This window comes from Salvelinus fontinalis, chromosome 9 (genome assembly GCF_029448725.1).
Source record: "Salvelinus fontinalis isolate EN_2023a chromosome 9, ASM2944872v1, whole genome shotgun sequence".
NCBI classification, from domain to species: Eukaryota; Metazoa; Chordata; class Actinopteri; order Salmoniformes; family Salmonidae; genus Salvelinus; species Salvelinus fontinalis.
In genome coordinates this window covers 5574635-5595413 of record NC_074673.1, presented here as the reverse complement: position 1 = coordinate 5595413, position 20779 = coordinate 5574635, and the positions used below count along the sequence as shown (strand labels likewise).

At 45.2% G+C, this 20779-nt stretch overlaps 1 protein-coding gene across 2 annotated transcripts in view; it reads left to right on the top strand.

Annotated features, from left to right (window-relative positions):
* The first annotated feature begins 1679 nt into the window (after positions 1-1679).
* LOC129861955 (unconventional myosin-Vc-like) overlaps positions 1680-20779 on the top strand; it is a 47889-nt gene continuing 28789 nt past the window's right edge. For both annotated transcript variants that reach the window (XM_055933186.1, XM_055933187.1), the window contains exons 1-17: positions 1680-1804; positions 2179-2289; positions 4804-4975; positions 5312-5456; positions 7259-7415; positions 7719-7862; positions 8096-8177; positions 9245-9352; positions 10218-10324; positions 11943-12208; positions 12692-12773; positions 13001-13141; positions 15768-15890; positions 16175-16258; positions 18234-18365; positions 18679-18776; positions 20586-20672. In XM_055933186.1, the coding sequence (XP_055789161.1) occupies positions 1778-1804; positions 2179-2289; positions 4804-4975; positions 5312-5456; positions 7259-7415; positions 7719-7862; positions 8096-8177; positions 9245-9352; positions 10218-10324; positions 11943-12208; positions 12692-12773; positions 13001-13141; positions 15768-15890; positions 16175-16258; positions 18234-18365; positions 18679-18776; positions 20586-20672 (2066 nt within the window). In that variant the 5' untranslated portion in view covers positions 1680-1777. The remainder of the gene's footprint in view (positions 1805-2178; positions 2290-4803; positions 4976-5311; positions 5457-7258; positions 7416-7718; positions 7863-8095; positions 8178-9244; positions 9353-10217; positions 10325-11942; positions 12209-12691; positions 12774-13000; positions 13142-15767; positions 15891-16174; positions 16259-18233; positions 18366-18678; positions 18777-20585; positions 20673-20779) is intronic.

Here is a 20779-nt window from a genome sequence, read left to right as displayed (position 1 = left end):
CAGCTTCCAGGAATTGTGTCCAGATCCTTACGACATGGGGCCGTGCATTATCATGCTGAAACATGAGGTGATGGCTGCAGATGAATGGCATGACAATGGGCCTCAGGATCTCGTCACGGTATCTCTGTGCATTCAAATTGTCATCGATAAAATGCAATTTTGTTCGTTGTCTGTCGCTTATGCCTGCCCCATACCATAACCCCACCGCCACCATGGGGCACTCTGTTCACAACATTGACATCAGCAAAACGCTCACCCACACAACACCATATATGTGGTCTACAGTTGTGAGGCCAGTTGGATGTATTGCCAAATTCTCTAAAAAGATGGAGGTGGCTTATGGTAGAGAAATGAACATTAAATTATCTGGCAACAGCTCTGGTGGATATTCCTGCAGTCAGCATGCCAATTGCACACTCTCTCAACATGAGACATCTGTGGCATAGGGTTGTGGCAAAACTGCACGTTTTACAGTGGCCTTTAATTGTCCCCAGCACAAGCTGCACCTGTGTAATGATCATGTTGTTTAATCAGCTTCTTAATATGCGACACATCTGTCAGGTGAATGGATTATATTGGCAAAGGAAAAAATGGCCACTAACAGGAGTGTAAATACATTTGTGCACAAAATTTGAGCGAAACAATTTTTTTTTTTTTTTTGTGCGAATGGAACGTTTCTGGGATCTTTTATTTCACCTCATGAAACATGGGACCAACATTTTACATAATGCGTTTCTATTTGTGTTCAGTGTAGGTGGATGAGGGCAACGCCACTAAGCTTGGCATGAAGAGGGGCAGAACTACTACTGCTTTTTATTAACCAATGTAAATGTATTTCCATTAGGCTTCGTACCGTATATTTGGGAGCCAAAGTTAGTTGGCTGATGCTGACCTATGTAATGTAGTGCCTAGTGCTTACTACCTTTGTAATGTAGTGCTTATTGCCTTCCCATGTATCACAGTAAATACGAATATCATGAGCACCACTCCTAGTGTACACTGTGTGCTGGACACAGCAGCTAACGAGCCTTGTTGTTGACTCACACCCTCTGTGTGCCCATTGCTTCCCATAGAGATTAAATGACCATCTAGTTTTCTAAATGTATAAACCTGAATATTTCCTCAAATGCTTTACAGTAGTTGTAATATTGTTCTATGACTGTGAGAATGTCTTGTGAATAATTCCATGAGTTGGTTTGTTTGCTTTGTTGGGACCAGGATGTTCAGCGTTTATTTGTTATTGTGCACCTAAAGGCTTTATATTGTGTGGTCAGCAGTAAATAAAAGATGGTGAGAGGTATTTGAATTAATAAAATAAAAAAATCTAAGTCAGTTTTGAACAGGTGATCATAGAATGAACTGAGAAATGTATTTATTTACATGAAAAATACGTGCCGCTTCCATATAATGCTACATGGATTACGATCAGCCAACTGCTGGGAAAAAGCTGAGAGAAATGTATAGGCTACGTTTGCTACTGTATCCCATTCCATTCCTTGAGTAAACGCAAGGCGCATGCCATGGAATCACCAAAGCATCACCGTCACAACTAAAAACCCCGCCGAGGTTCTGTATCCTGTTTCTATTGTTGTCTTTGTTCAAACGAACACACCCCTAATGTCAAGGTGCTGTCACAAGACTGATGGGCGGGACGAGGAAGGCAAAGTCCACTGCACAGGTAAGACAAAACGCCTGGGGGAAGTTGTCGACTTTTTCACGCCACTGACGGTATGGCTGTTGTCGGCTAAACTCACGGATTGTTAAAACTTTACTACCAATGGCTTTGTCGGAACTTTATACGAAGGTGAGAAAATAATGAGAAAGAAAGTGATACATGTTTTTAACTCATTCAATCTTAATACGGAATCTCAATCGCTTTGTTTTAACACCTGTTGAACACGTTGACAAATTTGTTTTATGACTAACATATGGTGCACATTGTCCACCTGAATACAGTTTGGGAAATGATTATACAAATGAGTTTCCAACTTTCCTTGTAGTCCATTATCAAATTGCTGTGCGACAACTAATAACATACATTACTTTATTATTGTAGTCTATTTGTACAAAAAAATGTTGTACTGTAATTTTGATTTACCAAAAGAAAATAGTGGCATTTAACTCATCTCCATTCATCTTTAGAAAGTAGGCTATAATTAATTGGCATGCTCAATTCAGTACAACAGAGTGTGGATACCGGATGAAGAGCATGTCTGGAAGTCAGCAGAGATCCTGAGAGACTTCAAACCTGGAGATGATACTTTACAACTGCAGCTTGAGGATGGCACTGTAAGTACTGAACACAGAGACTATAGACCATACAGTGCACTGTAAGTACTCAACATAGAGACTATACAGAGACTATAGACCATACAGTGAGTGCACTGTAAGTACTGAACACAGACTATGATCCAGGGGTCTCCAACCTTTTCTAGCATGAGATAAAATGACATGACAAAACATTTACGGCTCTAATTACATTGGTAACCAGTTTAATAGCAATAAGGCTCTTTGGGGGCTTGTGATATATGGCCAATATACCACGGCTAAGGGATATTCTTAGGCACGATGCCATATACCACATCTCTGGCCTTATTGCTTAAATAAACAACTCTAAAATCTGTGATCCCCCCCCCCCCCAATTTTTTTTCCTCAGTTGTAAATATCCAGGCTCCAGATTTGTTTTAAACTCTCAAAATTAAAATTGTTCAAAGAACTGGTTTGTAAGAAAACGAACACATTTGGATTTTGTGTGTGTAGTTCCCCTTTAATTGCGCATCTAGAGTGAGGCATGTGTCATCTAATGCTGAGCAAACACAACACTTCAAAGGTATTAACAACTCGGAAGTGCTCAAATTTCACGATTTTCCTTGTTCCAAATCTTTAATTCTGTCCACCCACAACCCCAGGACGTGGGTGCTCACGTTCCCTAGCTGATCCTGCCCTGCGGGTTTTCGGTTGTCATCGGGGGGAAAAATGCCGACAAGCAAGCATGTTTTTGTCGGTGAGATGAGTTATAAGTATAACACATTATTATGCGCAGAAGCGTTTAAAAAAGAGACGGCGGCGCAGAATATGGACCTGCAGACGTGCACAATATGGACTTATATTGTAGAGGGAATTGGCCGTAAAAACTTGTAATTTTGAAAAGGATGCCGCATTCTCTCCACAGCTCCACCAATCTGTCATAATTATGGCTAGCTAAACCCCGCCTATTTCTTCAAAGTATCTTCTTAATATCTGATTTTAAACCTAACCACACTGCTAACCTTAAGCCTAACTTTACATTAAGACCAAAAAAACGAAATATGATGAATATGAATGATATGGCCAATGTTGACTTTGTGGCTGTGGTAACTAGGGGTAACTAGGGACAACCTGCGTGTTATTGTTGCTTCCCTGTTCGCCATGATCTTTTTGGGTCTAACATGTGGAGTGCTCATTGGCTATCGCGTCGTAGGTCATACTACAAGGCGCGCCGCCGAAGTCAGAAAGTTAATCAGGACATCCGACAAGGGTCTGGAGAACCGAACAGTCTTCCTCAGTGTGTCCTTTTGACCCGCTCAAATTACGCGAGTCCCGCGAGTACTGATTTTAGCCCAAGTTAATAGGATTTCACCCTGATCATGAAAATTCGTCTGGTACGGCAAAAACGTGGCAAATGCCTAGCGAATTCGTGTAGTTTATGCCAGGCTTAATGTGCCCGGCTAGCGATGGTTTCTGTACTGCTGCTGCTCATTTCATGGCAAAGATTGCAAATAACAAATAATATATAACAATTTATATACTTCCACCAGGTAAACCTACATTTTAATTGAGAAGGTTTTGGGAAAAGTAGTTGTCAACCCACAAGATGGGCAATATTGCTGGAAATTAACTGGCAGATATTGTGTTCGGTTTGGCTTTTTAAGCCATTAGTGGCTAACCAGGAGTGGGGTAATAGTATCTGGGAGCTTGCGGTGACTGATACTTGTGAGATTTGTTTATGACAGTTTGCGATGGAACATGCGAAAATTGCATGTACTTTCAGAATTGTTTGACGACGGATGGGCCTGTTGGAGAGGCCTGTTTATAACTATAGACCACAATACTCTGCACTGTACTGTATGGGCCTGTTGGAGAGGCCTGTTTAACTATAGACCACAATACTCTGCACTGTACTGTATGGGCCTGTTGGAGAGGCCTGTTTATAACTATAGACCACAATACTCTGCACTGTACTGTATGGGCCTGTTGGAGAGGCCTGTTTATAACTATAGACCACAATACTCTGCACTGTACTGTATGGGCCTGTTGGAGAGGCCTGTTTATAACTATAGACCACAATACTCTGTACTGTGTGTGTAATTTCTGTTTGAATGACAGCATACATTTGAATGACAGTGTACATTTGCAGCAGGTAGACTAGTGGTTAAGAGTGTTGTGCTAGTAACCAAATGGTTCCTGGTTCGAATCTCTGAGATGACGAGGTGAAAAATCTGTCGATGTGCCTTTTGAGTAAGGCACTAAACCCTAATTGCTCCTGTAAGTCGCTCTGGCGTCTGCTAAACTACTGAAATGTAAAATAGTGTATTTATTGGGAGAATCTTTCATTTATCTCTAGATCATTTATTTGTCAATGGCAAGACTAGGACATGTGCGGCAAGACTAGGACATGTAAAACATACAGTATACTTTTAATGCTGAGATTCTGTATTGAGTATGCTTTGTAGACCAGGACTAGGCTTACTGTACTCTGTGTCCTGGAAACTGGCCATAGAGGCTTTGAGTCACCAACGTCACACAATGTTATTCCCCCTGTAGGAGATGCTGTACTCCCTGGACACATCCAGTCCTCAGCTCCCTCACCTCCGTAACCCTGATATCCTGGTGGGGGAGAATGACCTGACAGCTCTCAGCTACCTCCACGAACCAGCAGTTCTACACAATCTCAAAGTGCGCTTCGTGGAGTCCAAGATCATCTACACGTACTGTGGTAAAGAGACACTCACACTCCCATGTCCATCTACACATACTGCAGTACTAAAGGAAATACTTCCCCAGCTGTCTTAATGGGATGTCTTTTTGTTTTACTGTTAGTTTATCGGCTGGATTTTACTGGATGTAGAGATGGAAGGTGAAAGTTCATGTCTGGGTGACGAGTTGTTGCTTTATGTTTGTATAAAATGTAGGAGATGAGAAAAAATAATATTCACAGGGCAATGCATTTATTTTTTATTTTTTTAACATTCTATTTTAGAAGCTTACTATATGAAAGCAAATAGGATCACTCTGTCTGTACTGTATGTCCTGATGGTTTCCTTCCTTTCAGGAATCATCCTGGTGGCTGTGAACCCATACAAGCAGCTTCACATCTATGGAGATGCAGTCATCCATGCCTACAGTGGACAGAACATGGGAGATATGGATCCTCACATATTCGCTGTGGCAGAGGAGGCTTACAAACAGATGGCCAGGTAAAAATGAGTACGGGCTGTTTTTCCCGGGCGGGTTGCTGGTTTTGTGGTAGTGATGCCGTCCGTCCGTCCCCCCCCTCGGACCAACGCTATGCTCCTGGAGACAGCGGTTCAATCTCTGAGTCCCCCCCCACTAACTTCCTGTTCTAAAGACTTTAATCTATTTTACCGTCAGACAGTTTAGCTCTTTGGGCCTATCTGTCAATAGAACTTCTCCTTAAAATGAGAGAAACTGTCAAATATTCAAAGACTGTGAAAATATGCAGTATTCCTACCCAGATATAAACTCAGCAAAAAAAGAAACGTCCTCTCACTGTCAACTGCGTTTATTTTCAGTAAACTTAACATGTGTAAATATTTGTATGAACATAACAAGATTCAACAACTGAGACATAAACTGAACAAGTTCTACAGACATGTGACTAACAGATGGAATAATGTGTCCCTGAACAAATGGGGGGTCAAAATCAAAAGTAACAGTCAGTATCTGGTGTGGCCACCAGCTGCATTAAGTTCTGCAGTGCATCTCCTCCTCATGGACTGCACCAGATTGCCAATTCTTGCTGTGAGATGTTACCCCACTCTTCCACCAAGGCACCTGCAAGTTCCCAGACATTTCTGGGGGGGAATGGCCCTAGCCCTGACCCTCCGATCCAACAGGTCCCAGACATGCTCAATGGGATTGAGATCCGGGCTCTTCGCTGGCCATGGCAGAACACTGACATTCCTATTTTGCAGGAAATCACACACAGAACGAGCAGTATGGCTGGTGGCATTGTCATGCTGTCATGTCAGGATGAGTCTGCAGGAAGGGTACCACATGAGGGAGGAGGATGTCTTCCCTGTAACGCACAGCATTGAGATTACCTGCAATGACAACCAGCTCAGTCCGATGATGCTGTGACACACCGCCCCAGACCATGACGGACCCTCCACCTCCAAATCGATCCCGCTCCAGAGTACAGGCCTCGGTGTAATGCTCATTCCTTCGACAATAAACGTGAATCCGAACATCTCCCCTGGTGAGACAAAACCGCGACTCGTCAGTGAAGAGCACCTTTTGCCAGTCCTGTCTGGTCCAGCGATGGTGGGTTTGTGCCCATAGGCGACGGTGTTGCCGGTGATGTCTGGTGAGGACCTGCCTTACAACAGGCCTACAAGCCCTCTGTCCAGCCTCTCAGCCTATTGCGGACAGTCTGAGCACTGATGGAGGGATTGTTGGTTCCTGGTGTAACTCGGGCAGTTGTTGTTGCCATCCTGTACCTGTCCCGCAGGTGTGATGTTCGGATGTACCGTTCCTGTGAAGGTGTTGTTACACGTGGTCTGCCACTACGAGGACGATCAGCTGTCCGTCCTGTCTCCCTGTAGCGCTGTCTCAGGCATCTCACAGTATGGACATTGCAATTTATTGCCCTGGCCACATCTGCAGTCCTCATGCCTCCTTGCAGCATGCCTAAGGCACGTTCACGCAGATGAGCAGGGACCCTGGGCATCTTTCTTTTGATGCTTTTCAGAGTCAGTAGAAAGGCCTCTTTAGTATCCTAAGTTTTCATAACAGTGACCTTAATTGCCTACCGTCTGTAAGCTGTTAGTGTCTTAATGACCGTTCCACAGGTGCATGTTCATTAATTGTTTATGGTTCATTGAACAAGCATGAGAAACAATGATTTAACCCTTTACAATAAAGATCTGTGAAGTTGTTTGGATTTTTACGAATTATCTTTGAAAGACAGGGTCCTGAAAAAGGGACGTTTTTCTTTTTTTTGATGAGATATATATTTTATTTATTTCCTTTTTCTCAGGAACAATAAGAACCAGTCTATCATAGTGAGTGGTGAGTCTGGAGCGGGCAAGACTGTGTCTGCTAGATATGCCATGAGGTACTTCGCTATGGTCAGCAAGTCTGGCAGCAAAACACACGTGGAAGACAAAGTTCTGGCATCCAACCCAATAACTGAGGTATGTTTTATAAATACATGTGTCCAAGCAGAGAATGTACGCTACATGTAGCATCACCATATGTTTGAGTCATTTTATGTCATCTGTTCCATCTATGGGTTTGATCATCTGTAGATCAAGGCCCCACAGTGTGATAGACACGTCATAATCTGACAGATCATGTCCAATGTGCCACAGTGTTCCAGGCACAGATTGGCCTCACCAGCCACCGTACTTCTGATACATCTACAATGTGTTTTGATTATCATCAACTAGGATGGACAAACTTGTAATGTGAGATTTTTTTTTTTGTGTGCGTGTCAGGCTATAGGAAATGCCAAGACGACCAGGAACGACAACAGCAGTCGCTTTGGGAAGTACACGGAGATCAGCTTCGACAGGAGATATCAGATCATCGGGGCCAACATGAGGACGTATCTCCTGGAGAAATCTAGAGTGGTTTCCCAGGTCATACCTCACATACTTGATTCTCAGATGTATATGTGGTGTATAAGGTAGCATAGCTGCTAGTATAGTTGAATCGTTGTTTACCATTTGGAAGGTTTCAAGTGAGGCACCGCTAGCCTGGTTCCAGATCCGTTTGTGTCGTCTTGCCATCTCGTTGCCGTGACAACGACCGACACAAACAGATCTTAATCATTGCATGCCTTCAGACAGTAACGCTGTCTCTTTCTCTTCAGTCAGAGAGTGAGAGAAACTATCACATCTTCTATCAGATGTGTGCCTGTGCAGACCAGCCTGAGTTCAAGAGCCTGAGACTGTGTGAGTGACTGGAATTTATTTCACCTGTAATTCTTCAGGTTTGTCTCCATTGAGAAAAAAATAAAAAGAAATGAAAGCACCGCCAGCATTCAAAAGTGACCAAAACATCAGCCAGGAAGCATAGGAACTGAGAAGTGGTCTGTGGTCACCACCTGCAGAACCACTCCTTTATTGGGGGTGTCTTGCTAATTGCCTATAATTTCCACCTTTTGTCTATTCCATTTGAACAACAGCATGTGAAATTTATTCTCAATCAGTGTTGCTTCCTAAGTGGACAGTTAGATTTCACAGAAGTGTGATTGACTTGGAGTTACATTGTGTTGTTTAAGTGTTCCCTTTATTTTTTTGAGCAGTGTATATTTAGCAAGAGAGACTTGTTAAACCCTGAGGCTTGGCAGTTCTGCTACTGTATTAACTGTAGATGATAGATGGACAATACGGCCCCTAGTAGAGGGGGACGGTAGATACGGCCCCTAGTTGAGGGGGACGGTAGATACGGCCCCTAGTTGAGGGGGACGGTAGATACGGCCCCTAGTTGAGGGGGACGGTAGATACGGCCCCTTGTAGAGGGGGACGGTAGATACGGCCCCTAGTAGAGGGGGACGGTAGATACGGCCCCTAGTAGAGGGGGACGGTAGATACGGCCCCTAGTAGAGGGGGACGGTAGATACGGCCCCTAGTAGAGGGGGACGGTAGATACGGCCCCTTGTAGAGGGGGACGGTAGATACGGCCCCTTGTAGAGGGGGACGGTAGATACGGCCCCTTGTAGAGGGGGACGGTAGATACGGCCCCTTGTAGAGGGGGACGGTAGATACGGCCCCTTGTAGAGGGGGACGGTAGATACGGCCCCTTGTAGAGGGGGACGGTAGATACGGCCTCTAACTAGGCCATGAAGGTCGTCATCGCAATTATTTATTTATTTGTATTTCACCGTTATTCAACCAGATGAGTCAGTAGTTACACTGACATCCTGATAACAGATCATATCATGTTGGCTACTGAAGTGTATGGGGTTAGGTCAATAACGTGCTAATGAACGTGTGTCCATGTGCTTGTCTCTCTCCAGTGAGGGCAGATGAGTTCAGGTACACCAGTATGGGAGGGGAGACTGCTATCGAGGGCGTGGACGATAGGAAGGACATGGAGGAGACATGCAGGACCTTCTCTCTGTTGGGTGAGAGACATCGCTCTGTTCATCGCTCTGTAGGTCGACATCACTCTGTAGGTCGACATCACTCTGTAGGTCGACATCACTCTGTAGGTCGACATCACTCTGTAGGCCGACATCACTCTGTAGGCCGACATCACTCTGTAGGCCGACATCACTCTGTAGGCCGACATCACTCTGTAGGCCGACATCACTCTGTAGGCCGACATCACTCTGTAGGCCGACATCACTCTGTAGGCCGACATCACTCTGTAGGCCGACATCACTCTGTAGGCCGACATCACTCTGTAGGCCGACATCACTCTGTAGGCCGACATCACTCTGTAGGCCGACATCACTCTGTAGGCCGACATCACTCTGTAGGCCGACATCACTCTGTAGGCCGACATCACTCTGTAGGCCGACATCACTCTGTAGGCCGACATCACTCTGTAGGCCGACATCACTCTGTAGGCCGACATCACTCTGTAGGCCGACATGTACTGTTATCAGACGTTTGATGACCATGCATTTGTAGATGGGGACTTAATATTGCAGAATATTTTTGCAGGGATCATGGTCGAGCTTGTTTACTTAATAAATTAAGTTGACTGAACGGATTGTAAGTATCTCTGGATAAGAGCGGATATTAAATTACTAAAATATCAATGGGTTTCTTTAACTCGCTATTCACCTAGGAATGTCTGTAGAATGCAGTCTTATTCCCCTGTGTTATGTATGGGTTATGAATGTGTTACGAAGTCCTTATGTAGGTAAGTCTGCAGAATGCAGTCTTATTCCCCTGTCTTATGTATGGGTTACGAAGTCTTTATGTAGGTAAGTCTGCAGGATGTAGTGTTATTCCCCTGACTGTCCTCTGTCATCCCTGTAGGGTTAAGCGAGGACTTCCAGGCTGGTGTGTTCAAGGTGCTGGCTGGGATTCTACACCTGGGAAATGTAGAAATCAGAAACGTTGGCTCAGACAGGTCATCAATTAGTGTAAGTCTAACTTACTTTTTTCACGGGAAAACATTGGCTTGATATGTGTATGTGATAGAGTGGAAATCCAACCCGGTGTGAACTCACAACCTTTTATACCTGTGAACTCACAACCCTTTATACCTGTGGTCGCCAACCGGGCGTGAACTCACAACCCTTTATACCTGTGGTCACCAAGCGGGCGTAATCTCACAACCCTTTATACCTGTGGTCGCCAACCCGGTGTGAACTCACAACCCTTTATACCTGTGGTCGCCAACCCGGTGTGAACTCACAACCCTTTATACCTGTGGTCGCCAACCCGGTGATCACCATCGACTTCTTGATCTCCAAGGCATTTCTAGTCGATCACAAACATTGCTGTAAAAAACAAAAACAAAGATAAATCCTTGTGTTCCTATTTTGTTTTAAATTACGTCTCGGGCTGTTGGTGGTAGGTGTAGCCAATACAGCTGCCCTGCGCGCCGGGTAGGCAAACTGTTGCCTTTTCATGTGTCTGAAGGTACAAACTCTGCCTTCCCGGTGGGCCTGGAGAGGAAATCAAGTGCACTATGTCTTTCGCTGGCCAATCAGAATGCTCAGATGACCGCGTCTGCAGGAACGTAGCAGGCAGTAAAGAAAGATACGGGCAAACTTGAAACTGTGACGTTTCAAAACGTTTAAAACCATGACTAGAGAGAGACTGTCGAATTTGAATACAGCAAAGAGCTGCTGTTTTTATTTGACCTTTTATTTAACTAGGCAAGTCAGTTAAAAACAAATTCTTATTTTCAATGACGGTCTAGGAACAGTGGGTTAACTGCCTTGTTCAGTGGCAGAATGACAGATTTTGTACCTTGTCAGCTCGGGGTTTCGAACTAGCAACCTTTCGGTTACTAGTCCAACGCTCTAACCACTAGGCTACCCTGCCGCCCCTTATGACTGAGTTCATGTTTAAGTTCTTACTCATCACTGTCAACACTTTGTATTCAACACTTTTATAACCCATAAAATGCTTGTTCTTCCTATTTCCAGTCAGCGCTACATCAAGCAGTGCAGCAGTAATGAACGAGGAGGAGACGTGTATCTATAGGCTTGCGTTGTTGTTATTGTTAGCGACTTGGGTCTTTTTTAATATCGAGAAATATTTTACTTTCTCTGGTCACGGATCTATTACCGGTGTGATCATATAGCCTACCTCAAATTTAGAAATAGAATTGGAAAAGAATGTCCTGAACAACAATGCATTGGCAGGGCAATTCAAGTAAAGCCAGTATGCGGTGATAATGTATTGGGTCTATAGCTTACTGCACAAACCTCATTGCTACAGAACTGTTTTTAATTGGTTAATGTTGAATAGGCTTATATTTTATAAGTCATGTTAAAAAAAAAAAAAAACGAGAGGGTTAGATCTCAGCTTGCATTTTTGACTCAGAAGTGATCTTGACTCAGAAAAAGGTTTATGACCACTGCTTTACACCGTAACACACTCAAAAGACACCGTCAGTACCATGGACCCAGCACCGTCAGTACCATGGACCCAGAAAAGCCAAGGTGTCATCTGGGTCAAGGGTGACCGTAGCGATGCACGTAGCTTTATTAGCAACTGAAAACCAACCCCCTCCCTCCCTCTCTCCAGTCCAGTGATCCTCACATGGCAGCCTTTTGCGACCTTCTCGGGGTCAGTCCTGACGGTGTTACCCGTTGGCTGTGCCACCGCCGGTTCGTCATGGTGGCAGAGACGGTGGTGAAGCCGGTAACCAGCAAGCGGGCGGTGAACGCCAGAGATGCCCTCGCCAAGCAGATCTACGCCCACCTGTTCGACTGCGTCATCCAGAAGATCAACGCCGCCCTGCAGGTCCCTGGGAAACAGCACTCCTTCATAGGTGTCCTGGATATCTATGGGTAATCTGAATACATTACATTTTACATTGGAGTCGTTTTTAGCAGACGCTCCTTATTCACAACGATATTTTATGTACATTCAGTTAAAGGGAGATAAATCGACCACATACAATATCACGATCGTTTTAAAACCTTCTTCGAAAATACATTGGTGTCAGTTAAATTAACTGTAGGTTAGTTGTACTGTATATTAGTTGTACTGTATATTGACTGTAGGATAGTTGTACTGTATATTGACTGTAGGATAGTTGTACTGTATATTGACTGTAGGATAGTTGTACTGTATATTGACTGTAGGATAGTTGTACTGTATATTGACTGTAGGATAGTTGTACTGTAGGATAGTTGTACTGTATATTGACTGTAGGATAGTTGTACTGTATATTGACTGTAGGATAGTTGTACTGCATATTGTACTGTATAGTGTATACATAAGCATATGTTATTTTCACTCCATCTTGGCACCTATTTCCTCTTTTTCAGCTTTGAAACATTTGACGTCAACAGTTTTGAACAGTTTTGCATCAATTACGCCAACGAGAAACTGCAACAACAGTTCAACTTGGTATGTATTCTCTCCATTTAAATTGGTATGTATTCTCTCCATTTAAATTGGTATGTATTCTCTCGTGACACAGACCCCGAGACGCTACAGCCACTTGACATGTGGTATTGGGTTCTGGGATTACGACGTCTGCAACGTCTCTTATTCGCGTTGCGGTGAAAGCAATACTCTTCTTTCACTGAAAGGATGTAACAACGAAGATATTTTCTGCTGTTTTCCTATATCAGCATGTGTTCAAGCTGGAGCAGGAGGAGTACATGAAGGAGGATATTCCCTGGACGCTGATAGACTTCTATGACAACCAGCCGGTCATTGACCTGATTGAAGCTAAAATGGGTATCCTGGACCTGCTGGATGAAGAATGTCTGGTGAGACCAATTTATGTATTTTTTTAACAAGGATGTGTGTTATTTTTGTATGACAGGACAGTGGGAAGTATAAAATGGATAATCAATGAGGGGCTGTGCGTTGTATGGAAAATAATTAACGACGTGGTAGGTGTGTTCCACGACGCGCTAAGTGGAGCGGAAAAACTGACCTTTCCACAGAGTTGCACCCAGAAAGCCCCGAGTTAATTATCCCTTTTATACCCTGGCTATAATTGAACACATTTACCACTAGAAATGTGTTCATTTGCTGGTAGAATTGTGTTCAACAGACACTGAAGTAGCTAGCGAGTTTACTAGATAGCTACAGTAGTTGCCGTGGTAACCAAACAGACTTGCTAGTTTAGCTAACCAAACCGTCGGTCCTAGTTTGCCGTTTTATAAAAATCTAATTCAACAATGCCAAAAAATGTTTTCAGTTCGACTTTTACTTTCAAAAGCAGCTCAAACATAGGACATGTAAGAATTAACTAAAGCCATTTTAATTCTACCTTGCGAATATTCAATCAAATTTTATTTGTCACATACACGTGTTTAGCAGATGTTATTGCGGGTGTAGCGAAATGCTTGTGTTTCTAGCTCCAACAGTGAAGTAATATCTAACAAGTAATATCAAACAATACACACACATCTAAAGTAAAGGAATGGAATTAAGAATATCTAAATATTTGGATGAGCAATGTCAGAGCAGCGTAGACTAAGATACAGTAGAATAGGATAGAATACACTATATACATATGAGATGAGTCATGCAAAATATGTCAACATTATTAAAGTGACTAGTGTTCCATTTATTTAAGTGGCCAGTGATTTCAAGTTATGTATATAGGGCAGCAGCCTCTAATGTGCTAGTGATGGCTGTTTAACAGTCTGATGGCCTTGAGATAGAAGCTGTTTTTCAGTCTCTCGGTCCCTGCTTTGATGCACCTGTACTAACCTCGCCTTCTGGATGATAGTGGGGTGAACAGGCAGTGGCTCGGGTGGTTGTTGTCCTTGATGATCTTTTTGGCCTTCCTGTGCCATCGGGTGCTGTAGGTGTCATGGAGGGCAGGTAGTTTGCCCCCCGGTGATGTGTTGTGCAGACCGCTCCACCCTCTGGAGAGCCTTGCAGTTGCGGGCGGTGTAGTCGCTGTACCAGGCGGTGATATAGCCCGACAGGATGCTCTCAATTGTGCATCTGTAAAAGTTTGGCCACCTTGGGGCGGCCCGTCAGCAAGTCCATGACCCAATTGCACAGGGTGGGGTTGAGACCCAGGGCCTCCAGCTTAATGATGAGTTTGGAGGATACTATCGTGTTGAATGCTGAGCTGTAGTCAATGAACAGCATTCTTACATAGGTATTCCTCTTGTCCAGATGGGATAGGGCAGTGGGATGGCGATTGCATCGTCTGTGGATCTGTTGGGGCGGTAAGCAAATTGAAGTGGGTCTAGGGTATCAGGTAAAGTGGAGGTGATATGATCCTTGACTAGTCTCTCAAAGCACTTCATGATGACAGAAGTGAGTACTACGGGGCGATAGTCATTTAGTTCTTGGGTACAGGAACAGTGGTGGCCATTTTGAAGCATGTGGGGAAAGCAGACTGGGATAGGGAGAGATTTAATATGTCTGTAAACACTCCAGCCAGCTGGTCTGCGCATGCTCTGAGGAAGTGTATAGGATATGTTGAACCCAATATACCATGCGTTATAGGGAAATGATGTACGCTCTAGAATGCCAATCAAAAACAATTATTCAACAATGCCATGGTATAATTAAGCAATAAAGCGTGAGGGGGTGTGGTATATGGCCAATATACCATGGCTAAGGGATGTTCTTAAGCACGACACAACGTGGAGTGCCTGGATATACCCCTTAGCCGTGGTATATTGGCCATATACCACAAACCACAGAGGTGCCTTATTGCTGTTATAAACTGGTTACCAATGTAATTAGAGCAGTAAAACTTTTGTCATACCCGTGGTATACGATCTGTTATTTTTATTTATCCTTTATTTAACTATAACGGTATACCACAACTGTCTGCCAATCAGCATTCAGGGCTGGAACCAGCCAGTTTTATAATGGATGATACACGGTGGAGGGATGGATAGAGAGGGCAAAGTGGATGAGACGAGGCTCCAACTCCCGTCGCCATGGATTATATGTACTCCAGAGTCTGTGGCATATTGTTTTGTATTTCTAATACTGTATGTTCAATTTTTGTCTGTCTCTCTCTGTGTCTCTCTCTGTGTCTCTCTCTGTGTCTCTCTCTGTGTCTCTCTCTGTGTCTCTCTCTGTGTCTCTCTCTGTGTCTCTCTCTGTGTCTCTCTCTGTGTCTCTCTCTGTGTCTCTCTCTGTGTCTCTCTCTGTGTCTCTCTGTCTCTCTCTCTCTCTCTGTGTGTCTCTCTCTGTCTCTCTCTCTGTGTGTCTCTCTCTCTGTGTGTCTCTCTCTCTGTGTGTCTCTCTCTCTGTGTGTCTCTCTCTCTGTGTGTCTCTCTCTCTGTGTGTCTCTCTCTCTGTGTGTCTCTCTCTCTGTGTGTCTCTCTCTCTGTGTGTCTCTCTCTCTGTGTGTCTCTCTCTCTGTGTGTCTCTCTCTCTGTGTGTCTCTCTCTCTGTGTGTCTCTCTAGTTCCCCCAGGGTACAGATCAGAACTGGCTTCAGAAGCTGTATAACTACCTGGCTGACAACCCTCTGTTTGAGAAGCCAAGGATGTCCAACGAAGCCTTCATCATCCAACACTTTGCTGACAAGGTACAGTCACACTCGATGTCCCTTTGCATTACTGTGGAACTTAGCAGGGTTGGACTGAATTCCATTTCAACTCAGTCATTTCAGGAAGTAATTGGAATGTCAGTTTACTTCCTGAAGTGACTACATTTCAATGGAATTCACCTCTGCTCATTTTACATTCGATTTTATTATGTTTTTATAGTTATTCTTTTTCAATTCATTTATGAAATAAAAATATTTTCTTTTTACCAATACATACCTCAAATCTGTGGCTTTGCTTTGAAATCTGTGTTGTGCTTTTACAGGTAGAATATCAGTGTTGGGGCTTTCTAGAGAAGAACAGAGACATGCTGTATGAAGAGCTGATAGACACCATGAGAACCAGTAAGGTATGGACTGACCTCTCCTTCTCAGTGTGTTTCTTAACACGCTTATTACATTTTGTATTTATTTAACCTTTTATTTTGACAGGGAAGACCTATTTAGACCCTCTTTTCCAAATGGGCCCTGTATAATACAATACACATTAAACACACACAAAAAACTATATAATGTGAGCGGACCAAGTAATTGGGCGTCACTCTAAAGCGGGAAGGTGGAACAAACGAGTCAGGAGTAGGTTTTCTTGATTGAACAAAGTTCTATATTGAGGGCATTTGGACAACACAAACACTCCAACAGAATCAATGAAACTCTCCAAAGGAACAAAACATATCTTCTTCTCCAGAGCAAAACAGGAACACAATATGATTGTCTTTAAATTACAACAAAAAGTCACGACATTGTCACCGTCTTAATGGTTCTTCCTAGACAGCTCCTCTGTCTCGGTGGCCATCTTCCAGAGCTAGTCCCCCTCCTTGCTGGTTCCATACTCTCTCTTATAGGGGAAGGAGAATATCTCATTAGTTGTCAGCTGTGCTTAATTGCCTCTGGTTCACCTGTCTCCCATGCCTTGTTGGGCTACCATCCGTGAGCCCAGCCTGCCCTCTGGTGGTCCTTCCACAATAAATATTTATTTATGCGCTTTTTTGGGGTTACTACACGGTATGTGTAGTGTTATTTCATAGTTTTGATGTCTTCACTGTTATTCTACAATGTAGAAAATAGTAAAAATGAAGAAAAACCCTTGCTTGTGTAGGTGTGTCCAAACTTCTGACTGGTACTGTACCTTTTTAACCTGACATTTTATTTTTTGAATCCAGATTATCTTCAGTAGTATTGAAGACATCTGTAAAGAGGCTGAAAGCTAAACCAGGATCAGGGATGAGCTGAAATACAATCAAGATCATTAAACTAAAGATCAGGGATGAGCTGAAATACAATCAAGATCACTAAACTAAAGATCATGTATAAAAAATATTTAAACTTCACTGAAGTTTTTAAAGTTCCTCTTTGTGATGACATGAGGTTTAGATTATTTTATTCTCACATCTGTAACACAAACAATTGGGCGATGGTCACAAATGTCTTGGTGGGCCTCCTGAGTGGCGCAGTGGTGTAAGGCACTGCACCGCAGTTGCTAAACTGTGCCACTAGGGATCCTGGTTCTAGTTCAGGCTCTGTCGCGCCCGGCCGCGCCCGGGAGACACATGGGGCGGCGCACAATTGGCCCAGCATCGTCCGGGTTAGGGGAGGGTTTGTCCGGGCAGGGATGTCCTCGTCCCATCGCGCTCTAGCAACTCCTGTGGCGGGCTGGGCGCAGTGCACGCTGACACGGTCACCAGCTGTACGGTGTTTCCTCTGACACATTGGTGCGGCTGGCTTCCGGGTTGGATGGGCATTGTGTCAAGAAGCAGTGCGGCTTGGTTGGGTTGTGTTTCGGAGGACGCACGGCTCTCGACCTTCGCATCTCCCGAGTCTGTACAGGAGTTGCAGCGATGAGACAAGACTGTAACTACCAATTGGATATATGAAATTGGGGAGGAAAAATAGGTGAAAATACAAAAACGAATGTCTTGGGCGAAGACACCAGTAGAAACGTATTTCTCTGATCTTATTTTAACGAATACACCAATCAGAGATGACTTTGAAGGGTATCTAGGGTTGGGTCGTGTTGTCTTATTCACCAGCTGGATTAGGTGTAGATCATTACACACGTCTTTTTAGATTGGGAAATGCATGCTTCATAATTTAGATCACCCAGGTAACTGATTTAGTAAAAGAAGACAAATTAGTTTACTCCTCGCCTAGTTTACTCCTCCACCATGGGGGGCCCGAGGTTGGCACTTTTGTGGGGGGGGGCGAGGTTGGCACCATGGGGGGGGGGGGGGAGCAGTGTATTAGTCTTATTACATGTTTTAAACATATCTTGTTTGACCTCTACTGGACTGTTATGTATGACTCATTCTATTCCCTGACACTCAGTTTCCTCTCCTGGCCAACTTCTTCCTGGAGGAGGAGTCAGGCGGAGTGGGCAGTAGAGGCATTAAAGTGAGGCCTGCCCGGCCGGGGGTGAAGCCAACCAATAAGAATCTCCGGACCACCGTGGGTGAGAAGGTAGGTGACCAATCATGTTTACATCGCTTAGAAAATAAAATAAAAAACACAAATAGAATTACTATACTTATGATTAAAGCAACATTGTACAGACTATTTTGAAATTGTCAACTGAAAGTCATTCATTTACATTACATTTAAGTCATTTAGCAGACGCTCTTATCCAGAGCGACTTACAAATTGGTGCATTCACCTTATGACATCCAGTGGAGCCATTCAGCCAACCACTTTCTGCGATGGTATGTGTAATAGAGCATGTGTGACAAGTCTGTCTGTATCCTCTCTATGTATGCGACACTGTTTTTCCCTGCAGTTCCGCAGTTCTCTGTACCTGCTGATGGAGACGCTGAACGCCACCACCCCTCACTACGTACGCTGCATCAAGCCCAACGACGAAAAGATGCCATTCGAGTAAGTAGACCCACGCACGGTACCACCTCAATACTCTACGTCCGCCGGGGTGAGGCACGGTACCACCTCAATACTCTACGTCCGCCGGGGTGAGGCACGGTACCACCTCAATACTCTACGTCCGCCGGGGTGAGGCACGGTACCACCTCAATACTCTACGTCCGCCGGGGTGAGGCACGGTACCACCTCAATACTCTACGTCCGCCGGGGTGAGGCACGGTACCACCTCAATACTCTACGTCCGCCGGGGGTGAGGCACGGTACCACCTCAATACTCTACGTCCGCCGGGGTGAGGCACGGTACCACCTTAATACTCTACGTCCGCCGGGGTGAGGCACGGTACCACCTTAATACTCTACGTCCGCCGGGGTGAGGCACGGTACCACCTTAATACTCTACGTCCGCCGGGGTGAGGCACGGTACCACCTCAATACTCTACGTCCGCCGGGGTGAGGCACGGTACCACCTCAATACTCTACGTCCGCCGGGGTGAGGCACGGTACCACCTCAATACTCTACGTCCGCCGGGGTGAGGCACGGTACCACCTCAATACTCTACGTCCGCCGGGGTGAGGCACGGTACCACCTCAATACTCTACGTCCGCCGGGGTGAGGCACGGTACCACCTCAATACTCTATGTCCGCCGGGGTGAGGCACGGTACCACCTCAATACTCTACGTCCGCCGGGGGTGAGGCACGGTACCACCTCAATACTCTATGTCCGCCGGGGTGAGGCACGGTACCACCTCAATACTCTACGTCCGCCGGGGTGAGGCACGGTACCACCTCAATACTCTACGTCCGCCGGGGTGAGGCACGGTACCACCTCAATACTCTACGTCCGCCGGGGTGAGGCACGGTACCACCTCAATACTCTACGTCCGCCGGGGTGAGGCACGGTACCACCTTAATACTCTACGTCCGCCGGGGGTGAGGCATGGTACCACCTCAATACTCTACGTCCGCCGGGGTGAGGCACGGTACCACCTTAATACTCTACGTCCGCCGGGGTGAGGCACGGTACCACCTTAATACTCTACGTCCGCCGGGGTGAGGCACGGTACCACCTTAATACTCTACGTCCGCCGGGGTGAGGCACGGTACCACCTTAATACTCTACGTCCGCCGGGGTGAGGCACGGTACCACCTTAATACTCTACGTCCGCCGGGGTGAGGCACGGTACCACCTCAATACTCTACGTCCGCCGGGGTGAGGCACGGTACCACCTCAATACTCTACGTCCGCCGGGGTGAGGCACGGTACCACCTCAATACTCTACGTCCGCCGGGGTGAGGCACGGTACCACCTCAATACTCTACGTCCGCCGGGGTGAGGCACGGTACCACCTCAATACTCTACGTCCGCCGGGGTGAGGCACGGTACCACCTCAATACTCTACGTCCGCCGGGGTGAGGTCATAAGGTGTGTGTTGTCACTGTGCCCTGTCCAATGAGAGACCAGTCTCTTCCAGCTCTGGGCTGGATTTCTAGTTGATATTGTTGATATGTGTAAAATGGGGTTTGAAATCTTTGGCAAGACTCCGGTACTCCTGTGTCTTCAAAGAAAGAAAAAAAAAAATTCACTCTGAAGTCTTTGTGTCTTGGGGGTGTTTCTCAATACGTCATCTTGATAACCCGGAGTGTGTCTTGGGGGTGTTTCTCAATACGTCATCTTGATAACCCGGAGTGTGTCTTGGGGGTGTTTCTTTTACGTCAATACGTCATCTTGATAACCCGGAGTGTGTCTTGGGGGTGTTTCTCAATACGTCATCTTGATAACCCGGAGTGTGTCATTATGTCCCGTCAGGTATGACTCTAAGCGGGTGGTGCAGCAGCTGAGGGCGTGTGGAGTCCTGGAAACCATTCACATCAGCGCTCAGAGCTACCCCTCCAGGTGATCCTAAACCAGCATCCACCGCTCCATACTTCCAACAGTAACACAGCAGTGAACTGATACGGGCCAGTTTCCCCGAGTACAGATTAATCAGTCCTGGACTAAAA